The sequence below is a fragment of the Lemur catta genome, chromosome 2, assembly GCF_020740605.2.
Source record: "Lemur catta isolate mLemCat1 chromosome 2, mLemCat1.pri, whole genome shotgun sequence".
NCBI lineage: Eukaryota > Metazoa > Chordata > Mammalia > Primates > Lemuridae > Lemur > Lemur catta.
In genome coordinates, this window is record NC_059129.1 from 129,029,317 (window position 1) to 129,053,365 (window position 24,049).

A 24,049-nucleotide genomic window follows, 5' to 3' on the forward strand; every position below is an offset into this window, starting at 1 on the left:
AAAAAAAATCACCTTAACTAGAGACCAGGCTTGCCTAGGCGGGCGTGACTCTCGTTTTCGGACGATTTGAATAAAGGGGATTGTGTTTGCGCGAGGCATCCATTCTAGCTTCGGGCTCCCGGCTCCCGGCACGCACGGCTCACTCCGGCAGCCGGGCCAGGTGCACCTCCCCCGGCCACCAGCACGCCGAGCCGGGCAGCTGCGGGCTGGGAGGGCGCGCAGGGCCGGCGCTGATTGACGGGGCGCGCGGTCAGGTGACCCAGGGCGCCAAGTTCCCGGAGCGGTGCCCGTGGTGGCCGCAGAGGCCCCGCCGAGGCCGGGCCCCGAGCGGAAAGGGGCTGATCTCCGGGAACAAAGTTGCTGGGCCGGCGGCAGCGGGCTGGAGCGGCTAGGGGAGCGGGAGCGCGGGGCCGGCGCCGGCCCGCCAGACCTGCCAGGCCTCCTCCGGAGAGCGATCCCCGGTTGCTCGGACCAGAGCTGCTTCCCAGGGGGGCGGTGGCGCGAGACCGATCGGTCCTGCGCCGCACCCTCCCTCCGGTGCCTCCTGCGCTCTTCTCCAACAAAGGGGCAGGCCCGCAGCAGCGAGGAGGAGGAGGAGGAGGAGGAGGAGCCGCCGGGGCAGCGAGCCGCTCTCGCGCACAAAGTTGTGGAGTCGCCTTTGCTCGGAGGAGGGGAGCGGGCAGCCGCAGCCGGCCGCGGGCTTTCTCCCGCCGAGGAGCGAGGAGGAGCCTCAGGCTCCCGAAGCCGATTGGGGAATCACGGAGAGCGGTGCCCCCCTTCTTTTGGGTCATTGCTGCAGACGGAAAACTCTCTAGTGTTTGGCAAACTTGGTGCCTGCGCTCCCGCTCCAGGTTTGCGCTTTGACTTTTGTTTTTGGCGGAACTACCAGGCAGGAAGATTGCACAAGTCAGGGGCGTTTTCAGTAGGGTGTCAAAAAAATTTTTTTTTTCTTTCGGATCTGGTCTGTTTCTCCACGTTTCATTTTTTTTTTTTAAACATCCCTCCGCTAAACTCACATCGCACACACCCCCGCGACCACTGCAACCCAAGCAAGTCCAGCGGAGCCCTCGGCCGGCTCGGGGCGCGGCGGCCCGCGGGCGAGCAGGTAAGCCCGTGCGTTACTGAAGCCCGGGGCTGGGTAATGTGACCACAGTCCCGGAGGGAATGGGCGGAGGCCGGGAGGAGGATGGATCTTTCCGTGGCTCTTCTGCCCTCGAGCGGCGTCCCGAGCTCAAGTCTCGGAGTCGAGGATGTAACCAACTTTTGCGTGCACTTTCCTCGGAACCTCAGTTGTGCTCCCCGCGGCGGGAGAGAGAATGCCAGAAGCGTGGAGAGGGCTCGGGCCAGGAGGTCCTAGGCATCTGTACTCATTGCGAACGACCCAGACTTCCCGGACTGGTTCTGTGCTGCCTCCTTGCTCCCCCGTCCTCCTCCCCGCCCGGGCGAGAGGGTCGCGCGTCTGTGCATTGCGCGGTGCAGGGCGCTGGGCCAGTGATCTCCAAGAGGGGACGTGGCCTCTTAGGAGAGCCTGTCATACACACTCGGGCCCGGGGAAGGCGGGGCCCCGGTGGTGTCCACAAGGGGAGAGTGGGCAGAGGGTGGCTGTATGGTCGGCGGGCAGTGGAGCGCTTTCCAGCTGGCCGCCTCGCAGGGAACGTGCTCGACCTCTGGGTGGTTGTTGCTCCCGAGGGTGGGGCTCCGGAGAGTGTGGCGACATCACCAGCTCCCTGCCAGCGGCCCCGGAGAGGCTGAGGGAACGGGATCGGGGTGGGCGCACCATTGGTGCGTAGTCCTGCGAAGTCCACTCTTCTCGTTTTCCGGACTCTTGGCATCTCTCGCTGCAACTGACAAGGTAATTTATGCCCCCCTTTGGTCCGGGGTCCAAGGCTCTGGTTGCCCAAGGCCACATACAAAACCAACAAAGCACCAATTGTAGGCTGTGCAACTTTTAGATGGCGCGCTGTTAAAAGAGATTTTTTTTCAAGCCCCAGATTACGAAAGGGACTTGTTCCAGGGTTGTTGCAAGGGGAGGAGAAAATGTGCGTGACCTCCGGGAGCCATGGGACCTGCACTTTGTTTTACAATGAACTGGAATGCCCTGGGGCTAACTAACTCCATGGCCCCGCTCTGTGGTGTCCGGGGAGGGCCTCCTCTTTCTCAGGCTTCGGGTCACCTGGGTCACGGGGCCTAGCAGGTCAGTTCCCCATGCCGCGCTTGCGAGGGGCAGTGCACCCATCACCGCGGTCAGAGCACCGAGTTCGAGGGGAGGCCGGATTCCCTGGCGCTCCGGGCCTCCGGGGCCCGCAGCAGCGGCCTCTTCCATTCCTCTGTAACTTGCACCGGTCTCAGGCGGTCGGGCTGGCCCCTCCGGGTTGGTTGCGGGTGGGCGTGGGGTGGGGGACGCCGCCTGCGGATGTCGCAGGGTCAGGCGAGAGCTGGAGGAATGCGAAGCTCGTGGGTTCTTCATCGACGAGGGCCAGAGTTGACGTGGAGCCATTCCCCGCCCCTCTTACCAGCATTTATAGGACCGAGGAGACAGCTCTTTAACTCTCCTTTGGGTGTTTACCTGAAATTTATTGCCCCTGTAAACAGTATTAACCACAGTAGTATTAGCCTTCCCTGGAGCGCTTCCGTGTGTGAATGGCAGTTCTTGACACTCAGCAATTTCTTTTACTGGGTTTCAAGCAGAGGCAGAGTGGCAAACTCTTGTCTCCTTGCCTTCCCTTTCCACTATCTAGCATTCCTAGGTTTTAGTTCCTATAGTAAAAGAATAGTTTTTGCCCAAGGACTTAACCGCATTTCCATCATAATGCACATTGTTGAATATATATATATATGTTTTGTATATATAGTGTAATTCTTAAAATTTAAAAAAATTAAAACATTCATTTTACCTTTAAGGCTATCCTCTGCCTTTTCACCTTAGGTTTATTGCTACACATTCTTGCCTTCTGGTCCATATGACAGCCAGAAATGTTTTGAAGGAAGAGTTGGTGAATATTGGGTTGAGTGAGTCGATTTTAGTGAGAAACAGCTGGCTAAACTTTACAAGAGCATCATTCTCAGGGAATTGAAATCTAGGGCAGTGGTAACAATAGATTATAATTGTATAGGGCTTAAAGCTTCTAAAGGAATATCTCATTCATTTATTCTGAGTTTCTCACCTAAAGTTTGTGGGGGATGGCATTCCCTCCATTTCATGGGTGCAGAAGTGGAGGGTCACATTAGGACACATGTTAACGTGAAATTTTGATTCTGTCTCCTGACAACCAATGATAAGTTGCTGCAGCATTTGGCGATTTAGGAGGTATCCTATGCCTTATGTTACTCAAACTGGTGTCTTCTGGCCATTAGTGGCAACACGTGACGTCAGAGGCTGTCATTGTTTAAATGGCCTTCTGTTATTCTCCTTTCTCCTTATTTTTTCCTTGTCCTCTGATCACCTTTTCTGCTGTATCTTTGTAGCATGTAAGGGATTTTCATTATCAAAAAGAGAAAATTTGAAAATTATCTTAAGGAGAGTGGCAGGTAAAACATTATAATGAAGAAGTATTACTGATCATGTGCAAATGAAATAAAGTCCCGTGTCAACAGTTTTGTTTTTTATGAAGTGGAAAAAAAGGCTTTTGGGCAGCATTGAAATGGAGACCTTTGGCTAAGACTGATTAGGCTTGGACTTATCTCTCAGAGGGAATACACAGTAGTTTTTTTCCAGGAAAGAGAATTTTCCTTGGGCAAACCTGATTTTCCATAATAAAATTTTGTATATATTCTTCTGAACAAAGTTTTTTGTTCTTGAATATAGTGAAATACATTTAAAGAACTTAGCACATCTTTTACAGTTATGTACTGGAACAAAGGAACTTAATCATATAATAATCCATAAATTCTTAACAATAGTTGAGCCATATAAAAAAATGAAAAAAGGTTTTCATATTCTCGTAAAATCTGTCAGATTGATGATCCAATCCTGTATATCCAACTGCCCTTTTGTCATCCCCACTTATATATCTCAGAGGTACCTCAAACGCAGCAAGTCCAAACCACATTCACAATTTTTTTCGCCTAGTCAGCCAGCTTCTAGTTTCCCCAGCTCAGTGAATGACTCACCCTGTAGCTAATCGCCCAACCCAAAACTGGGGAGTCATTTTGCATGGTAGTATCCTGAAGCTCTGATATCCAATCAGTTTCCAAGTCCTATTGCCCTTCTTTATTGAATATCTAAATATCCCCCATATTCAACCATTTCTTCCCATCTACGCTTGTTTAGGCCACGGTCATTTCCTGCATACAATATTACAAGAGAAAGAATAGCACAGTAACCACCCTTTTAACTTGTTTCCTCACTTCACACTATTTACTTCATATCTCTCTTTCTTTCTCTCCCCCACCATGTCTCTCTCTCTGTGTCTATATGCATAGTACATATATCAATATAAATATGTACATAGATAGATCTAGATAGATATATGCTGCCCTGTTTGAACTTCAGTTAGAGATATTATCACACTTCACTGCTAAAAATTTTGTCACGTGTCTCTTACAATCAAAAAACGTTCTCCTGTATAACAATACCATGAACTAACTAAAGTTAAAGAGACTTAACACTGATATGATATTATCTAAAATACAGTCCAAATTCAGATTTTTCAGATGATCCTCAAAATGTTTTATTTTAAAATTCTGAATTTAATCAAGCATTACATTTGGTTGTCATGTCTATTTAGTCTCCTTTAATACACAAGATTCCCTCCCTTCTAGGTAATTTTGGTTTTCGTGATACTGACAATTTTGAAGAGACCCAGGGCATTTGTTTTGAAACTACCCACAGTCTAGATTTGTCTGTTCATGATAAGCTTCACGTTAAACATTTTGGCAAGGATATAGATAATGTAGTGTATATTCCATTGCATCACATGATGGCCCATTATTGGTTATATAAAATTTAATCACTTGGTTAAGGTTAGGAATTTTCCCCCCAACATATTATTATGAATAATTTTCAAACATACAAAAGAAAATGAAAAGAAATTTTCATTCAACAACCATATATGCACAGCCTGGCTCCCTAATTAGCATTTGCTATATTCTGCCATAGTCTTCACTCATTGTCCACGTGTTACTTTGGTCTACCTATAAGCCACCATGATCTTTTTTTTTTTTTTTTGAAACAGAGTCTCCTTGTGTTATCCTGGCTAGATAGAGTGCAGTGGTGTCATCATAGCTCACTGCAACTGCAAACTCCTGGGCTCAAGAGATCCCCCTGCCTCAGCCTCCCGAGTAGCTGGAACTACAGGTGCACACTACTACACCCGGCTAATTTTTTTTTTTTTTTGAGACAGAGTCTCGCTCTGCTGCCCGCGCTAGAGTGAGTGCTGTGGCGTCAGCCTAGCTCACAGCAACCTCAAACTCCTGGGCTTAAGCGATCCTACTGCCTCAGCCTCCCCAGTAGCTGGGACTACAGGCATGTGCCACCATGCCCAGCTAATTTTTTTTTTTGTATATATATATTTTAGTTGGCCAGATAATTTCTTTCTATTTTTTTTTAGTAGAGACGGGGTCTTGCTCTTGCTGAGGCTGGTCTCGAACTCCTGACCTCGAGCAATCCACCCGCCTCGGCCTCCCAGAGTGCTAGGATTACAGGCATGAGCCACCGCGCCTGGCCTACACCCGGCTAATTTTTGTAAGTTTTGTAGAGATGGGGTCTCACTCTTGCTCAGTGCTGGTCTCGAACTCCTGATCTCAAAAGATCCTCCCTCCTCAGCCTCCCAGAGTGCTAGAATTATAGTTGTGAGCCACCATGCCTGGGCCACAATGATCTTTTAAAAAGGCCAATCTGGTCATGTCAAGTCCCTGCTTAAAACCATGTGCTGGCTCCCTATTGTTTTTCAGACGAAGATCAAAAGCCGTACCATGGTCTCCAAGGCCCTGTCCCTGGCCTTGCCTACCTACCTCACCTAGTTCAACAGATGTACTTGTCTCCTGGTTGTCTTCTATCCAAAAACACTGGCCTGAGCTCAGCGCTTTGACTGCTGCATCATTCTTTCTGCCACTTCACATGGGATGCTCTTACCTTTTCTCTTTCCACTTCCTTTTTGGCTAATTAAATTCTTGTTGTCCTTGCAGGGTTGGCTCAAGTGTCACTTCTTCAAGAAAGCCTTCTCTAATTGCCCAGGGCAGGTCAGATTCCTCTGCTGTATGCTCTTATTACTCCATGCCTCTCCTTTGTACATTTGCAGTCTATCAGTATTGTAATGAAGTAATTCATTATATAATTAATTGCTTGGTGTCTGTAAGCTCCATCATGGCAGAGGCTGTATCTCTTTTTGATGGTCATATCACTATTGCCTAGATCGGTGCTTTACCCATGGTAGTCATTCAATAAATATTTGCTGATAAAGCCAGGTGCTGTGGCTCACTCCTATAATCTCAGCTCTCTGGGAGGCTGAGGCAGGAGGATCGCTTAATAGGCCAGGATTTTGAGATCAGCCTGGGCAATGTAGTGAGATCACGTCTCTAAAAAAAAAAAAAAAGAAAAATTAGCTGGGGGATGGTGGTTGTACACACCTGTAGTCCCAGCTACTTAGGAGTCTGAGGCAGGAAGATTGTTTGAGCCCAGGAGTTCAAGGCTGCAGTGAGTTGTGATGACACCACTGCACTCCAACCTGGGCAACAGAACAAGACTCGGTCTCTAAAAAACAGAAAAATTGCTGAATTAATAGTTATTGTATATAACTATATATAAAAAATATGAATATATTTTTCCAAATCAATACTTTCCCTTTTCTTTTTAGGTATTGATGTCAAGCTGAACCACTGTAGAAAGTTGAAAGTCTTAAAAGGAGCACTCGATAAAGTTTTTGGATTACATTGAAAGTCAGCCAAGATGGCCAAGTATGGAGAACATGAAGCCAGGCCTGACAATGGGCAGAACGAATTCAGTGACATCATTAAGTCCAGATCTGGTAGGTAATGGAAGCTCAAGGCAATTATGGATTTTTATGTATAAACTATTTAGAAGACATAGGTTTCTTCCTTGTTTTGCATTATTATTGTGAGGCAAACTTCTTTTGGGAAACTTAATTCTGACAAATGACTCTTATTTTGTAAAAAGTAATATAATGTCTCTGTGTCCTATCTTACTTTCTTAACCCAATTTTGTCTCATTGTATGTTGACTGGCTTTGCTTAGTGAAACTGCTACTTGCAGCTGAATGCTGTTCATTTATAAGACCACTCCATTAAAATACAAAAGTACAGCTGAGCATTTTTTGATCTATTTTCTGAAAATTGAAGAGATTATATGCTTAAGCTAGGAAATCCCATAGTTTCTGGCAGGAAGGGTCTTAAATTGGGGACCTCAGGATACCACCCCCTCTTCCAGTCTGCATATTAATATAACCAAGTGTGTCTTAACTCTGGCTGTGCAAATGAATCAACTGGGGAGTTTTTAAAAATGCAGATGCCTTGGCTCCACTCCAGACTGATTGAGTAAAAATTTCTGTATTTTTAAAAAGCTTCAAATATGATTCTGAGACAGGCTCAAAGGGGAGATATTTTTGAGCAGGCAGGGCCTTTCTGAGCTTTGAAAATTACACAGAACTCCACTGTGGGTGTGAGCACTATACTTAAGTAACTTTGAGTGTTACTTTGAGATACAAAATTACATCCAGTGTCACTTTAAAAATAAAAAAGGAAGCCAAAGCCTGTTTCTGCTGTGTGAACCATCTTTATATTATATTAGGAGCTTATTTCTCATTATTTGAAACTGCAGAAATATGTACTGAAAATAAGATCTAAATTAATTGTCTTTGAATACATAGTTTGTATCATGTTACTGGTGTTGGTTGATTGGTAGAGACTTCGGTTGTTACATACTTGGCTCTAAATATGTAGTGACTATTGTGTAGCTTGACGGATCTTTTGGAGGTACAGCTTAATATCCTATCACCCACCTTAAGAATCCAGTATTGGGGGATTGGTTAGGCCATTATTTCCTGGAGTATTTTGAAAGTATGCTTTCAGAATGTTCTATTTCTCTAAAATTATTTTTGTTTTAAATGTTTTATTAGTATAAAGCACTATGTAAATATAAGAGATTATTAATATCCTCTTAAGAGTACAGAATATATATTCAGAAATATGTAAATATAACAAAGGGGAAAATGAAAGAGAGTTGGTTCACTGTCTCCATAATGGTCATGTTCTATAAATTGTGAGGAGTTATATTCTTAAATAGCTTTCTGAGTCAACCTCCATTATACTAAGACCTTTGATATTTATAACTTGTACTTTAGTCATGTCCATAAAGGAATAATTATATAAGTTCAAAAATACTGTGTATATATGATGAGCGCATAAGCTTATAAACTATTTTTTAAAATTTAAAATTATCATTTAAAAAGGCCGACAAATCTCATATACTGCTGGGAGACAGTTTGCTATGTTTGTAACAAGTGCATATCAATTAGCCAAGTAATTCTATTTCTAGAATTTTTTCCCTAGGCAGTACATAAAAACGTACATTCAAGAAGATGATCACCGTATCATTTATAATAGAAAAAATTGGAAACACCATAAAAATCCAGTATTGGTGATTGGTTCGGTCATTATTTCCCAAAGTATTTTAAAAGGATCACAAGTTCTAGGATTGTTAATGTGTGACTTCAAAAAGCATGTCATGGTCAAACAACCTCAGGAAATAGTGGTTTAAGCCTACTCTGTTTCATTACTGTAGTGCATCTAACAGATATCTCAGTGCACTGATATCTCAGTGGAGCTAATTAGAGTATATATAAAGTAGAAGATTATGCATTTATAAAAAGTGATATGGATGGGTATATATATGAATTAGAAATATATTCTTGATATAGTAAATAAAATATGTTATACGAAGCCATTTATATGAAAAATATTTTTTAAAAAATTAGTGAAGTATACATTAAAATATTAGTAGTGGTCATGGCATTTCGAGATTATTTTTCTCTTTTTTTGCCAGTATGCATTTTCTAAAGCTCTTTACTGAACCTGTATTACTTAAGTTCTTTTTTTTTTCTTTTTTCTTTTTTTGAGACAGAGTCTCACTCTGTCGCCCTGGGTAGAGTGTGTAGTGCGTTATCATAGTTCACTGCAACCTCAAACTCCTGGGTTCAAGCGATCCTCCTACCTTAGCCTCCCGAGTAGCTGGGACTATAGGCACTTGCCAGGACACCTGGCTAAGTTTTCTATTTTTAGTAGAGATTAGGTCTTGCTCTTGCTCAGGCTGGTCTCAAACTCCTGAGCTCAAGTGATTCTCCTGCCTTGGCCTCCCAGAGTGCTAGGATTATAGGCGTGTGCCACTGTGCCCAGCCCTGTATTACTAAATTCTTATATTTTTTAAGGCTATCAAATTGCTTAGAGGGTTTAATGCCAAGGTTATGGTTATTACTTTTTTCTTTTTTTGGTGGCACCTGCTTCAAAACACATTGAAAATTTAGCTGTTGCATAGCTGAGATATAAATCACATTCTTTGAGCTGGATTATGTTGCAAAAGACAGTAGATAAATTTAGATTTGAATGGGCCTATTAGCTCCAATCTTGCCTTCTTGAAGGCACTTTTTTGATTATTTTAAAGTAAGTGCTTAGTATACAGTGGTAATAGCTCATGGTACTCCAACATTTATATATTTTTAAGGGATTTTTAGTTTAGATTAAGTCATAGTAATCATTTACATATATATCTTTTTTGAAGACCCTCCTTCAACATGTTCCAGGCTGGATTTGTTGCTTTTGCATTTTTTAAAAAGGAATATTTTCCTATAGGAAAATTTTGATTGTAATGTGCTATTCCAGGTTTCTTCCTTTTGGGGGATTGGGTGGGAGTGGCAGGATTGAGAGGGCGGTTTAGAGTAATGTTGTGAGTATATTGATCAGTTTAATCTCAGTTTATGAAGATTCTTCTCATTCTCCCCAAATCCTTGAGTTTGGATAGTCTAAAAGCCAGGCATAATAAAAAAGTGCATTTTATGTTAAATTATTTGCATTTTTTGTATTGCACTCATTCGGTATTATGCTCATGGTTAGTTTCATGCTGTGTGTTGAAATAAAATTAAATAAGTATTAATTTTATTTATTTAAAGCCATTTCCACCATCTAAACAGAAATTTGAAGCTATCAAGGTAGGTAATGAAGTAGTTTCATGAATATAAAAGCCGTACATTTATTTATGGTTGCAGTGCATTTGCCTTAGATTTGATTTTTAAAGATCAAGAGTTTGGGGTTGTGTAAATGTCGACTTTTCTTTCTCTAACTTAAGGGCACATACATCAAGTTTTTCATCAGTGACTATACCACTAATAGCCTTAAGTAGTAGGCTTCAGAAAGCTCAACAAGTTAGTATTTTGAGACAGTAGGACAAGAATAAGGATTTTTTTTTTAAGCGAAATGTATTGCCAATAGGGTATGTGATGCAGAAACTTCTGCTTGCAACGTTTTAAACATGAAATGATAAAATGGTCTGGGATACATACAAAGTCACAGAATATCCTCACTGCTATTTCATTTGATCAAGAACTAACATACTTTAAATCCATTAACATAGAACAAGTCATCCTTTTCTGTTATTCTCAGCGCTGTTGTAGTGAGTTTTAGTCCAGAGCCCCCTGGAAAGAGTAGACTTCAGGGCCAAAGACATGTGGCGTTCTTGATGGTTTGGGAATTAAAACTGTAGACTCTCAGATAGGAAAGGGCTATTTGTTGAATGAATTAGTCCGGTAAGCTCCATGTTGCTGTATGATTCAACACCTTCTTTAAAAGACCTTGGACAGGAAGCCTGAGTGTAACAATTTTATTGTTTCTTCCTTCACATTTTCTGTTCTTGTTTAATCCTGGTATCTAATTTTTTATTTTATTTGTTTTTTATTTTTTAGAGACAGAGTCTTGCTCTGTCACCCAGGCTAGAGTGCAGTAGTGTGATCATAGCTCACTGCAGCCTCAAACTCCTGGGTTCAAGGGATCCTCCTGCCTCAGCCTCCCAAGAAGCTGGGACTACAAGCATGCACCACCAAACCTGGCTAAATTTGTTTTCTTTTAAGAGACAGGCTCTTGCTATGTTGCCCAGGATGGTCTCAAACTGTTGGCTCAAGTAATCCTCCTGCTGTGGTCTCCCAAAGTGCTAAGATTATAGGAATGAGCCACCATGCCTGGCCCCTGGGATCTAATTGTTGGGGGGAAACTTAGAGGCCACATAACCCAGCCGTGCTTGTGACACGCTTACTCCACCTCTGTTTCCACACCTCCAGTGACGGGATCTCACTGGTGAGGATGATAATGATAATTCTAGCATGTGATACTTACTGAACACATTCTGTGTACAGATGTGGTGCTAAAACTTTAATCCTCACAACCACCATTTTACATTTGACAGAAATGAATCATCCAGAAGTAATTTGCTGCCCTGGCCTTCTTTATATTTCTCCAGAGGCCCAGCTGTGAATGCCTCAGGGCCTTTGCACATCCCTCCGCTTTCCATCTTTGCTTGGCTGGCTCCTTCTTGTCATTAAGTGTAGGCTTAAACATTACCTCCTCTAAGAGATCTTCCCTGCTGACTTTAGAAGGTAGCTCTCCTGCTCACTCTTGATTGCACCACTATATTTAAGTTCCCTGTATTGTTTTTATCACTATTGGGTACTCTTCCTTGTGTTGTGTGTTTGATAATATCCTTCCCACTAAAATTTAACTCTGTAAGAGCAGGGACCAATACATCCCTGGTACCAAGCCCAGTGCCTAGCTTATAACAATAGGTAAGAAAACAATAAATGTTTATTCAATGAAAAAGTCTACAGAGTTTGAAGTGCCAGAGCTGGGATTAGAACTCAGGCAATCTGACTCCAGAAACCCTGCATTTGACCTCAATGGAGGGCCCAGTCTCCCAGTTTACGAGACAGTTTATTCCGTTGCTGCTGGATGACTCTTCTTCACTTTGTGGCTAATTCTGTCCCTTTCGAAGTTTGCATGGTATTCATAGTATTTAAACAGCTTTTCTGACTTTTCCTTCGTAGTTACCAAGGTAGGGACCCTGAGCTGTGAAGCGGAGCTTGTTTGGACACCCAGTTGGCATCGTAGCCCTGCCAATGGAGGGCCAATTGTGAGAGAGACACAACTTACTGCTGCTAGGCCTGCCATGGCCTTCTTTGATTTTTGGCTCTGGTCTCTGTCATTCTCTGCTGAGAGTTAGCAAAGGGGAAAATACCAGAGGACAGACAGTCCTTTGGGTGGAAGATAAAGAAGTTGATAATCTGTTTCTGACGTGAATTCCTTTTTCTCTTTTCCTCTGACTGCTGTTCAAGGCTTTTAACTGGCTGAAGTTAAAAAAGGCAGTGGATCTCGGATGCACTGACATTTGGCACAGTTTAGCTCCTGGTCTGACGCCCAGATAGGTATCTGTGGTATTGAAAGGGTTGGTAGAGGTGTGTGGGGGAGGGAAGCAAAGTCAGGCCAGGGAAATACAAATAAAACAAATTATTTAATATGGAACATTATACCTGGTTACATTTATAGCAAACCTCCTGAAAATCTGCTATGTTTGCAATAAAGTAAACTTGCTTAACAAGATTCAGTTTTATGAAAATTTGGAGGAGGATTACCTTATTTGTTTATCTTTCTGAAGTCTTTCTTGAGGAAAGACAGTGCTTAAGTTGTATTTAGGGAGTCACTGGTCTATTTCTTTCTCTTTTTAAAGAAATATTATATCTGTGAGGAGATTTTTCTGAACAGCTTAAGGGACTGTGAAAAATAGTTCATTTTGTGTTTCCCCTGAAGCTTTTCTTGGCTGGAATACCTGTGCTTTGAAGGGAGGTCTTTGAGCAGGTTTGTTTTTTTCCATGAGCCCTGGGGATTTGAGGTGATGGACAGTTACCCTGTTGGAAATTCAACTCTGGGAGAGGAAGGCAGCTATTCTTGTAATGCTTGTAAAAATACTCTCCATGTTGTTACCTCATTATGCTAAAGTACTGCAATTATAAGAAAGTTTTCTGTATTAATGTGATTCTCGTGACCAGTTACTATGGTTGTGGGAGCTTTATAGGAGATCCATTCACGACCGGAAAATGTGAATTGCTGAGAATGATTCTAAGCAAAGGAAGTGCATTAATTATATAGACAGAATGGAAAACTCAATTTTGTTGAACCTTATTTGAACCCAGAAGTTTGAATTAGATGTTGATATGATGATTTTCTGGGAACAAGAGGACATGTAAGACCATTTGAGCAGTTGCAAATATTAGTTAAATTTTAATCTAAAGCAATGGAGAAAGGGTACTCAGGCAATTTCAGATGTATTGGCTAGATTTCTTCCCCTCTTAAACGGTGTGTGGAGGCACAGGCATTAACTATGTTGTATTTTTATCTTTTTGTATGCCTTAACTGTTTAATAATAAATAGACTCAATTCAATATTTGAAATGTGAGTCAGTGTGAGTTTTTAATTTATTTACTCTGAGATGGTGGTTTGTGGACTGAGAAATTAAAACCAGGTCCTTGTCCTTTCAGTTTTGCTTCTTCTGCCCCTGGATTTACATATGTCAACTCCAAGAGGCAGGTAAAATTTCCAGCTTCCATGTAGCTCTCCGGCCTTTGCACTTGTGCCTTTGAACAGTCAATACCTGAGGTTTATTTAAATCCTGTGAGGCTGCTCTATCAGAAGCTCATTCTCTTGGCCCAGTTAATAAGGGGAAATGTTCTGTATGCTCAGCTGGCAGCTAAGATTGAGGTTTAGGATGGTACAACCTCACCTTCAATTTTAAGAAATTCAGTTTCTTGGGCCAGGTGCAGTGGCTTATGCCTGTGATCCTAGCACTCTGGGAGGCTGAGTCGGGAGTTTTGCTTGAGGCCAGGAGTTTGAGACCAGCCTGAGCAAGAGCAAGACCCCGACTCTACAAAAGTAGAAAAATTAGCCAGGCATGGTGGTGTGCACCTGTAGTCCCAGCTACTGGGGAGGCTGAGGCAGGAGGATAGCTTGAGCCTAGGAGTTTGAGGTTGTAGTAGCTGGGACTACAGGGCGTGCCACCACACTTGGCTGATATTTATACTTTTTGCAAAGACGAAGTATTGCCGTGTTGCCCAGGCTGGTCTTGAACTCCTGGTAAAGTGCTGGGATTACAGATGTGAAAATTAAGTTTTGAGCTTGTCACCTGTGGATTTCCTAACTTGGGTTATATTCCGGAACCAGCCTTCTGAATTCTGACTCAGATGTGTGGGATGGGGTCCTGGCATCTGAAATTTTAGCAAGTTCGGTGGGCTTTTCTCTTGAGTGCTCTTGATATATAAGGAAGCCTGGGTGAAGAGTCTCAGAGCCCAAGTGAAGGTGATCTGCATTTCAGAGAAAGAAGGAAAGCTATAGTCAAATGCTTGTTATTTTTACTTATAAACACTTTCCTTTAAATAATTTAAAAAGGTAATGGATTTCAAGATATTGGGCATTTTTTCATTTACCCTGTATTTTGAAGAGTTTGGGTTTTGCTGAGTAAAGAGAAAACCAAGGTAAGTGGGTCAGGAGAGTGATACAACTTGTTGGTGGATTTCTTATTGTGGCCAATTGAACTAGAATATCCTACCAGAATATTTCGCACTGGCATATTTCTTCACTGAGCTCCTTAGTCGCTGCCTCAGTCTGTTTAACCTCTTCCTGCTGGGAGCCTAATATCACATCCTGAACTCTTTCCTTAGGTAATTAATACATGAGCATGGAGTGCTCCCATCAATTCATTATAAAAAAACTTACTGTGCATATTTTCTGAGACATTATTTCCAAGACATATGTGTTTTTGAGTCATGGTAAGAAAAAATTCTCACTTCTGTCCTCTATGATAGTTTTCTCATCTTCTTTAGAGAAATGTATTACATATGTATTTGGCTCTCTGTTTTTTTTTTAAAATTCTAAATAGGTGACATATGGTACTTATATTTCATACAAGTATGCTTCATTTTGAAACAAAATAATTTGCCTAACATTCTTTAAAAATGAGTGAACTTAAAAGACAAATAGCGATTTCTATGTCAAAGATGAATTAAAGAGTTAATGACTTACAGATTACCATAGCAAGTTCCCTATGGATCTATAAAAACATCCCAGAGATCTTGTGGTATCCTTATATTCAGTTAACCAAACCAGACAACAAAGCTCAAATCTCATATAAACCTTGAGTTATTTACAGTAATGTCTTTGAGCTCCAGCCTTTACCCTCTTTGAACATATAGGAAGGAATCTTCACGTCTTCATGGATAAAACCATCTTCAGGGTGATATGTCACTGTGTGGAATTTGAGATCATGTCTCAGAATTTAATGGCACCTGTTCCTGAGGGAGTTTTAAGATTGGGGATCAAAAAGGGAGCACCCGAGAAGGCCTGAGTGGTCTAGTGATCCGCATCAGAATGGAGACTTTCATGCAGAGGTTGCCATGTTGACGTGTGGGCTAAGTTTTAACGAACCAGTCAGGAGGCGGCCTTTTCAGATTTATTTGAAACAAAGAAACCACACAATAAAACCCGTAAAATCTACCCCAAAACAAATAGACTTAAAAACAAAATTTGGTTCTACGTTGTTCATGATCCATTTCTCAAAGTGAATTGTTATATTGCCAGTTTTGAAATTACATTGTTTTTTAAAATTTAAAATGCAAATATCAACTTGGAGCTGAGAGAATGAAATGGAATCTTATATAGGGTTGAAGACTCCTGGCTTTACTCAAAAGCACAGCTTTTGAAGGGGTCGTGAATAAAGCTCTGTGTCCTGTTACCCTGTGCAGTTCTGCAGAGTGTAAAGATGTTTATTTTTGTGTTTTTGTATGTGGTATTAACGGCCAGTTCCATAACATGTAATATATCAGACCATTAAGTATATGGTAACTCTCATTTTAGTATTGTTCGTATAGGAAAAATCAGAGTTGACTTGAATTATTTTAACTTGCATGTGCTTTTTTCACATATGTAATCTGTTGTAAGTTAGAAGAGTGCTAGTATTTGGAGAACACATACATCTGCTTGTTCTGGGTCTCAGGGCAGCCTTGTTGGGCATTCGCTGTAGGACAGATCTTATTCTGGAGGGCTTGGTACCAAGGATGATTGCTTGGAGAGGGGGACTTGAGTGCACATATGTTCAAAGGAAACATATAGGGGAGTCTAATGCCATCCCACCTTTCTAGCAGCACTGCTGCCCCCTGACCTCCCCCCGCACTCCACTCCTCACCCCTTGTCCACTGCGAAGGAGGCAAATGTCACCAGGTGAGGAGGACTCCCTGTGGTCCTTTTCTGACCTTAGTGACTTTGCTTGTTTTGTTTTCTATGTTTGATTTTTCTCCCCTTCCTCCTTTCCCCCACCCCCGTTTTGAAATCTCTGTTCTTCAAATAGCGTAAATGCCACAGAGCATCCTGCTCTCTGATCTCCATGCCAGAATCAGTCTTTCCTTCTTGCCCATTCTTTATTTCTATTTTTGGCTCTTCTGGCTTGTGCATGTGTGTATGCTGTTTTCCATCTGACTCTGTGATGCTGGCCTTTAGCTTAGTCTCCACACACAGCAAGTGTTCAATAAAGGCTTACCGTGCTCTTTAATGGTTTAAAATGTTGGACTTGCTTATTTATATATACCTCATTCATTCAGCAAATGGTTATTGTTCAGTCATTGTTGCTAGATGCTGGGCTAAGAGGTGAGCAAGACGCACCTCTGTTCTTGAGGTGCACTCAGGCCTGTTGGGAAGAAAGGCATCAACAGATACCCGCACATGAGCCAGGCCAGGGCACAAAAGGCATGGGGACACAGAAGGAGGAAGGACAAGCTCTTGCCTTGGTGGGAATGAGAGCACTGAGTAAGAGAGGGCTGTGAGAGGATGAGGGGAATGTGAGGTATGTCTTTTTTTTTTTTTTTTTTGAGACAGTGTCTTGCTCTGTCGCCCAGGCTGGAGGGCAGTGGCCTCATAATAGCTCACTGCAACCTCAAACGCTTAGGCTCAAGAGATCCTCCTGCCTCAGCCTCCCAAAGTGGCTTCCAAAGGTGTGAGCCACTGCCCCGGCTCTGAGGTATGTCTTGAAGGATGCGTAGGAGGCAGCCCTGTGGATAGGGAGGGAAGAGCATTCCAGGTTGATGGAAAAAGAGCAATGGCTTTTGAGTCTGTAGCTGGTAGATGTGTGTGGCTGGGGTAATGGGGATAAAGGGAGAGGTTAGGGCCAGATTTTGAAAGCTCTTTTGAAACAAGGTTTAATCTTTCCCTGCGGGGAGCCCCTGCAGGATTTTAAGTGGGTTAATGACTGACTGGCTGAGTACCATTTCTCAGAAGGATAACTTGGTTTGCAGTAGGAACAATAAATTTAGAAGGGAGCAGAGCTGAGGGTGGCAGGGTAAGAGTCGTGAAAATAATCGAAGTTAGAGATTACGGGGACATGGTGGTACAGGTGGAGATGGAGTAGGGGAAAGGATTGGAAGGAGTGTTAGCTATTAGAGCAACATGTATAAAGCCTCCATGTAAGCTCCACCTTTATGGGATTTGTTTTATGTTTTTCAGTCAGGTATATAATTTTCCAAATCATATTGTAATTCCGGTTTTCAGCACTTTCAGTTATTTGCTGTTTCTCCAGAATTAATTTTCTTGGTTAATTTCTTAACAATTTAGAGTTATTGCTACTTCCTAGAGAAGTTGATTACTGCTGTTTTTCTCACCTTGCCTCTTGGTCAGTTTATGTAGGTAACTTTGAATTGAATTGAGTTTCAATAGCATTTGTATTTTTTTAATATGTTAATAGTTTGAAAGAAAAGTCATGCTTTAGAAAAAAGTACATTAATTAAAATGAGAAAAAAGAGGAAGTTTTTTCATGTTTATGCAGTATACTGTAACAGTTCTTTGAAAAGGTAGCAAAGAAAGGTAATATTAATATCACCTTAAAAGTGAGGATAAAAGTCTTGGACAACTAAAAGAAAATCTATATGCAAAGAGAGCCTGGAAGCCTACTTTAGACCTTAATTGAAGGGTAGAATGTTTAATGTGATGCTGTCAAGATAATGTCATTCTATATTACAAATTTCAGCTTCAACAGATAGGATAGAATAAATGCAAATTAAAAATAAATTAAGAGCAGATGTTGAGAAGTACCTTTCATTTAGGGAATAATTAAGTGGTGCAAAGGCCATTGGAGTTCAGTCAATATAGCTGGGTTGCTCAGAAATCATAATTATTCAGGTAACAGATGCTTTTCTTAATGTGATGCTCTGCTGTGGAGGGTTTGGGAATAGGAGAAAGAGGAGGCTGTTATTGTCATGCTGTCTTTAAGTTCCATCTTTCAAATCTTTATATTCAGTAGGCTAACAAATTCTAGTAGGCAAGCCGGTTTTTCAGAAACGGTGGTTCCCTTTGAGAAAAAACAAAGGTCTCATCTGTAAACTCTTGTAAGCCTTTTTGGGTTGTGTCCTGGTGGTACCTAAGTTTTTGATTTGGCCAGCGAGAGACTTTTGCGTAGCATTTTGCTGTCTTACTCCCATGGTGTGAGGACCAGCACATCTCAAAAATAATTTTGAGTATAAACAAGTTGCACCAGGTATTGAATGGTACCATATAGAAAGTCCCAATACCTGCAGAAATTACTCTGAAATGTTTGTGTTCATAAATATATAGCAAAATACAAAATTTTTCATAGACATTATAAACACCAAGTTAAAGATTGTGGATTTCTCTAGAGATAGTGGAGAGAAGGGTCTTCAGTCTTGTCTATAATATTTAATTTCTCAGTGAAAATAGAAATAGTGTCTGAAACAAATATGAAATAATGCTAATTTGTGAAGCTGGGTAATTGTCTGTCTTAAGCCCCGTTCCTTGGACATAGGATTTGGGACAGAGATTTGTGTGTACTTGAGAACAATTCCTAATAGAAAGGAGGGAGGAAGAACTGGGCCACAGGAAAAGCTGAACTGGATTCAGTTACAATAGGGCTGCCATCCGATTCACAGGGAGCTCTGGCGCTGGGACGGACCTTCAGGGATTTCCTACAGTGAGACAGTAGTGTTGAGTCTTGGGACCCATGCAGTGACCAGTGGGCTTTGGGCTGACTGTGGGAAGGGGGCGAGGTAAAAGTTTGGTCAAGACAACTACCTTCAGCCAGGGGCAGCTCCGGATGCACAGCTGTGAGTCCTCAGCGGCTGACTTGCGCATTGCCTTGTCCTGAAAGGCGGTCTGTGTCGGGCAGCAGCCCCTAACCTTTTCGGCACCAAGGACCGGTTTCATGGAAGACAATTTTTCTACAGCCCAGGGGGCCGGAGGGATGGGGGCAGATGGCTTCCGACAAATTCTCCTAAAGAGCGCGCAACCTAGATCCCTCGAATGCTCAGTTTACAGTAGGATTCCGGCTCCTATGAGAATCTAATGGTGCTGCTGGTCTTTTTTTTTTTTTGCCACAATAAAATTTTTATTTAAACATTGCAGCATGGTACCTGGAACATCTCATACAAGTACGCACAGCATATTTTATTTGCCGCTGCTGATGTGACAGGGGGCGGAGCTCAGGCGGTGATAGGAGCGATGGGGAGCGGCTGTAAATACAGAGGACGCCCGGCTTGCTCGCTTGCCCCTGCCTCCCGCCCCCCACTGTGCGGCCTGGTTCCCAACAGGCCACGGACTACTGGTCTGCGGCCTGGGGTTGGGGACTGCAGGTGTAGGAGACCACCGCACCCACTACAATCATGTCCCTCATGCCATTTTATCATTGTCTATTGTTGTTTATTATCTATTTGTGTGTTTGAAAAATATGAAATATTACAAAACGCTTCAAGTTCCTAGGAACAGTACTCCCCAAACTACTCTCCCAACACACACACACACACACACACACACACACACACACACACACACACCTACCTTACCATAAACCCTAAGTGTAATATCAGGTCACATACTGTTTTGTTTTCTGTTTTCCCTGTGTTTTTGGCAACTGGAGGTGCCCTCCTCTCTCCCACTTCTGGTTTTGGAAGGCCTTGCTTGCTGCCTCTGAAAACGTTTAAACAGAGAGCTGATCTGACCAGAGTTGCTCTAGCTGCAGTGTGGACAGTGGGTGGTGTGGGTCGGGGTGTGGATGACGCAAGACTGGGGTCCTGGAGGACCACTGGGTGGCTGTCACAGCCAAAGGGTAAGAGACATTGGAGGCCTACACTAAGGTAGAGGTAGCTGGGAAGGAGGAGAGGAGAGAGTTTGAAAGCTTTGGGTAGGAGATGGATGGGACAGGACATGGTGGTGGTCTTCAAATGGTGGGTGGTGGACGTGATGGAGAGGGAGAAGCCTGGTTCATGGCTTCAACACTGGCAGGTGCAGCCTTTCTGTCAAGGTTTTATGGGGAAAGCACTGGATAAGGGGATAGTGAGTGAAGTTCTAGAGTGACTTTGAGCTGCCTGTGAGATATCTGGGAAATATATATATATATATATATATATGTTATCTTGTATATATTTATGATAGTGGCTTGGGCTACCGTCAATCCTTGAAGATTGGCAGCTGGAGTCTTGACTGCTTTCCTCAGTTATTTGTTGATCTCTTTTAAAGATATTATTAAAATTTCATCCAAGAACTGTGCTGCATATTTTATTTCTCTTCGTATTTTCTGAGATTTTTGACTGGCCCTAGAATGAGCATCTGGAGAGGGGAATCTGAAAGCTGGTTGATGACGGCAGTGGAAGATGAGGAATTAGGAAGTGGTTTTCGATTTTTAGTATTTTTAGCAGATATTGGTGGTTGGCACCTTTCTTGTTGACTATATTTATCTCCCAGGGACATACATAGGAAGCCGACCTGCCGATATTACTCTAGCTAACCTCATTGAGGCTTGGGAAGGGATAGGAGAATTTATCAATAAATGCTTGCAGTGTGTACAAAAATTTTTATACTTGTGCTTCTGCATATTTTCTGGGAAAAGAAAGTCTACATTTTCCATTATATTCTCAAAGGAGACCTATGACCTACTGAAAAGTTGTCTTATGAGGGGACATATTATTAGGGCTGTGTCTTCATGGTGTTTCTGTCTTTTCTGATGGAAGTTAAACTGGCAGTCCAGTGCTCTGGCATGAGTTTGGGGGACTGCTGGATTGCAAGTTCTGGGCCTTATTTTGCCTCTGCTGTCTCAGAGCGATTCAGACAAAAGACTTGATTGCTAGAATTACGGTGAGTCGACACAAAGTTTGAAGGGCAAAATTTCTGATACTGTTTGACCCAGTTTTGCATATGATGAATTTTTATTTGTTGATGAATCTTTCCCTTTTGTTGCTAAAAGTGGCAAATAATCAGACATAGATTACTAATTAACAGTCGGGCTCAGCCTTTTTTTTTTCCTTTTAATTAATGGAACTTATGCTCCATCAAGCTCAGGTAGAGTGGGTATCACAGTGCTTTAGTTTTTTCTGACATTAAAGAAAATTGCTCTGTCAAAATGTTGGTATATTTTTCGTGACCACCTTGCGTGTGGCCTGTTTGCTCCCAGCCCTCTCCTACTGCCCGTGAGGTGAGGTGGTGGCCCTGGCGCCTTATTCCATATCCAGAACAGATCCCCCAGCTCCAATCTCAGGCCATCGGATTGTGTCACCAGCTCAGCCTCAGTTGTGAGATGTCACTCTCTCCCCCAGTCCCTCAACTTGCATTTCTCAATGATGTTAGTTTCTGGTTCACTGTCATGCTCTCCAAAATTACTCTTGTTTCAGTGATTTCAGGGTAGATGCAGATAAACTCTATCCTCTTAATTTCTCCAACTTCTCTCTCTCGTGATCTTGTCTTGCACTCTGGTGCTTGTATCTTGGCTCAGACCACATCATTGTGTAGGATGCAGCCCCTCCATTCCCCACTGTGTTTTATACTTCTGGCTCACTCCCTCTTCTCACTCTGGCAATCTGTGACTCCACTGGGGTCTCGAATCCACTGATTCTACTGCCATTACACTGTCACCTCTCTCCTCCTGTTCTCTCATGTCTCTTTACTTAGATTCCGTGGTCGGTCACAATCACGTCTTGCACACGCCTTTAACTCCTTTGCCGTTCCTGCTCCATCACAGCTGTGTCAAACCCCACCCCGATTAAATTGAACTCTTCACCTGCTCTCCACCAGCCCCCGTGCAGGGGAACATGGCTGGAGGAAAACGCACAATCCTAACTCTTTATTTCAATATAACTCATATGCAAGGAGACCGTCCTGCGGCTTGGCAGTCACTCTGACTGCCTTAGATGATTATTTCATATTGTCTCCTCTCTCCTGAAACAGTCACCCCTTCCTCCTCATCCTGACTCTCAGCTGATGACTTTGCCTACTAATGTCCTAAGAAAACTGAAGCAAACTGAAGAAGAATCCAGAAGCTCCAACACCACAGCTATCTCCCACCCCGTATCTATCCTCAACCAGAAATTGCTCAAGGCTGCCCCAGCTGTGGACGTGGTACCCCATCCTCTTTTACTTACTCGAGGACTTCTCCCTTCACTCTTCTGCCTCTCTGCTGTTTCCCCTGCAGCATGCAAACATGCTATTGTCTCTCTTCTCTAGCAAAACTTCACTCTGATCCCACCTGTCTTCCTTGTTCCATCCCTTGTCTTTTTTATGAAAAAGTTCCTCAAGGAGTTTATATACCAACAATTGCGATTCCTTTCCTTTCATACCCTCTTAAAACCACCCAGATCAGGCATAGCCCCAACCAATCCACCAAAAGTGCTCTTAGCAAAGTTTCTAGAGACCTCCACGTCACCAGCTCCAGTGGTTGGTCTCAGTCCTCATCTTACTCCGTCTCTCAGTATTACCACCACTAGTGATCACTCCCTCTTCCACCACACACTTTTTAAACTTGGCTTCTAGAACACCCCGTGTGCTCCTGGTATTCCTTCTCATTCTCCTTTGCTGATTCTTCCTCTTAACATTGGAGGTCCTGGGACACAGTCTTTGCTGTCTATCCACACACTCCCTTTGTCGTCTCATTGGTCTCCTGGTTTTAAATATCATCTGAACGCTGGACTCAAGTTTCTATCTCTGGTCCAGACCTCTCCCCTTGAACTTCATACTTGTATTTCCAACTGTCCACTTGATGTCTCCACCCATATGTCCAAATCTGAAAATCTGAACTCCTTCTCTCCCCTCAACCCCACAGCTGATCCCCTGGTCTTGCCCATCTCAGAGAAAGGCAGTCTGATTCTTCCAGTTGCTCAGACCCTCCAGTTTGGAGTCATCATTGTAGTCCTTTCTTTCCCTTATACCCACATCTAACCCATCGGCAAATCCTGCTGGCTCTATTTTCCTAATAGTGTTTATACAGAACCTGGTCCTATTTTACCGTCCTCACCGCTGCCGCCCTGGTCTAGGCCACCACCGCTGTTTCCTGAATTTCCACAGTAGCCTCCTTGCTGCTCTCCCTCATTCCTCCCTCAGCCCGCTGAGGCTGGGCTGAACCTCCGGTGGAGAGAGCTGTTTCAAAACAGAAGCAGATCGTGCCGCTCTAGGTTCACAACTCTTCGAGTGTCCTCATCTACCTGTGATAAAAGCTAAAGACCTTAGCGTGATCTGCTGGGCCCTGGTGGTCCTGCCTGGCCTCACCTCCCCTTACTCATTTGGGCACTGCAGGCACCTCCCCGTTCAGGGCCTTTCCCTGAGCCCTTTTCCTGCAGGTGACCTTATGGCTGACTCCCTATGCTCAGGGAGCTACTTGACCACCCGATTAAAACTGCAAATCCTTCTGCAGCACTCTCCACTCCCTCTACCCTGTTTCATTTTTTCCCATAGCATGTATTGTGTTATGCTGATTGTCGCTTTCCACCAGAATGCATTTGTCTGGGTGGAATCACTAGAATTTAGAACAGTGCCTGGCACATAGTATATGCTTAATAAATACATGTTGCATGAACAAACAAAATGTGGTCTTTATTGCTTTCAACAAGTGTGTAATCCCTGAGAAAAACAGCAATTTAATCCTTTTTGTATTTTTAGTGTTCTGATTGATTCACTCCATGTCAGCCTTTGACCGTGTTTCCCAAATGCTGATGACAGATCACTTAAATAGTTTTTAACAGTTAGACATGAAA

At 43.1% G+C, this 24,049-nt stretch overlaps 1 protein-coding gene across 2 annotated transcripts in view; it reads left to right on the forward strand.

Annotated features, from left to right (window-relative positions):
- Positions 1 to 657: 657 nt before the first annotated feature.
- The window catches only part of UTRN (utrophin), a 472,601-nt gene continuing 449,209 nt past the window's right edge, over positions 658 to 24,049 (forward strand). The window contains exons 1-2 of one of the 2 annotated variants that reach the window (XM_045544518.1): positions 658 to 1,105; positions 6,795 to 6,965. In XM_045544518.1, the coding sequence (XP_045400474.1) occupies positions 6,887 to 6,965 (79 nt within the window). In that variant the 5' untranslated portion in view covers positions 658 to 1,105; positions 6,795 to 6,886. Of the gene's footprint in view, positions 1,106 to 1,609; positions 1,853 to 6,794; positions 6,966 to 24,049 lie in introns of those variants that run through there. The other variant, XM_045544519.1, reaches the window with a different exon arrangement.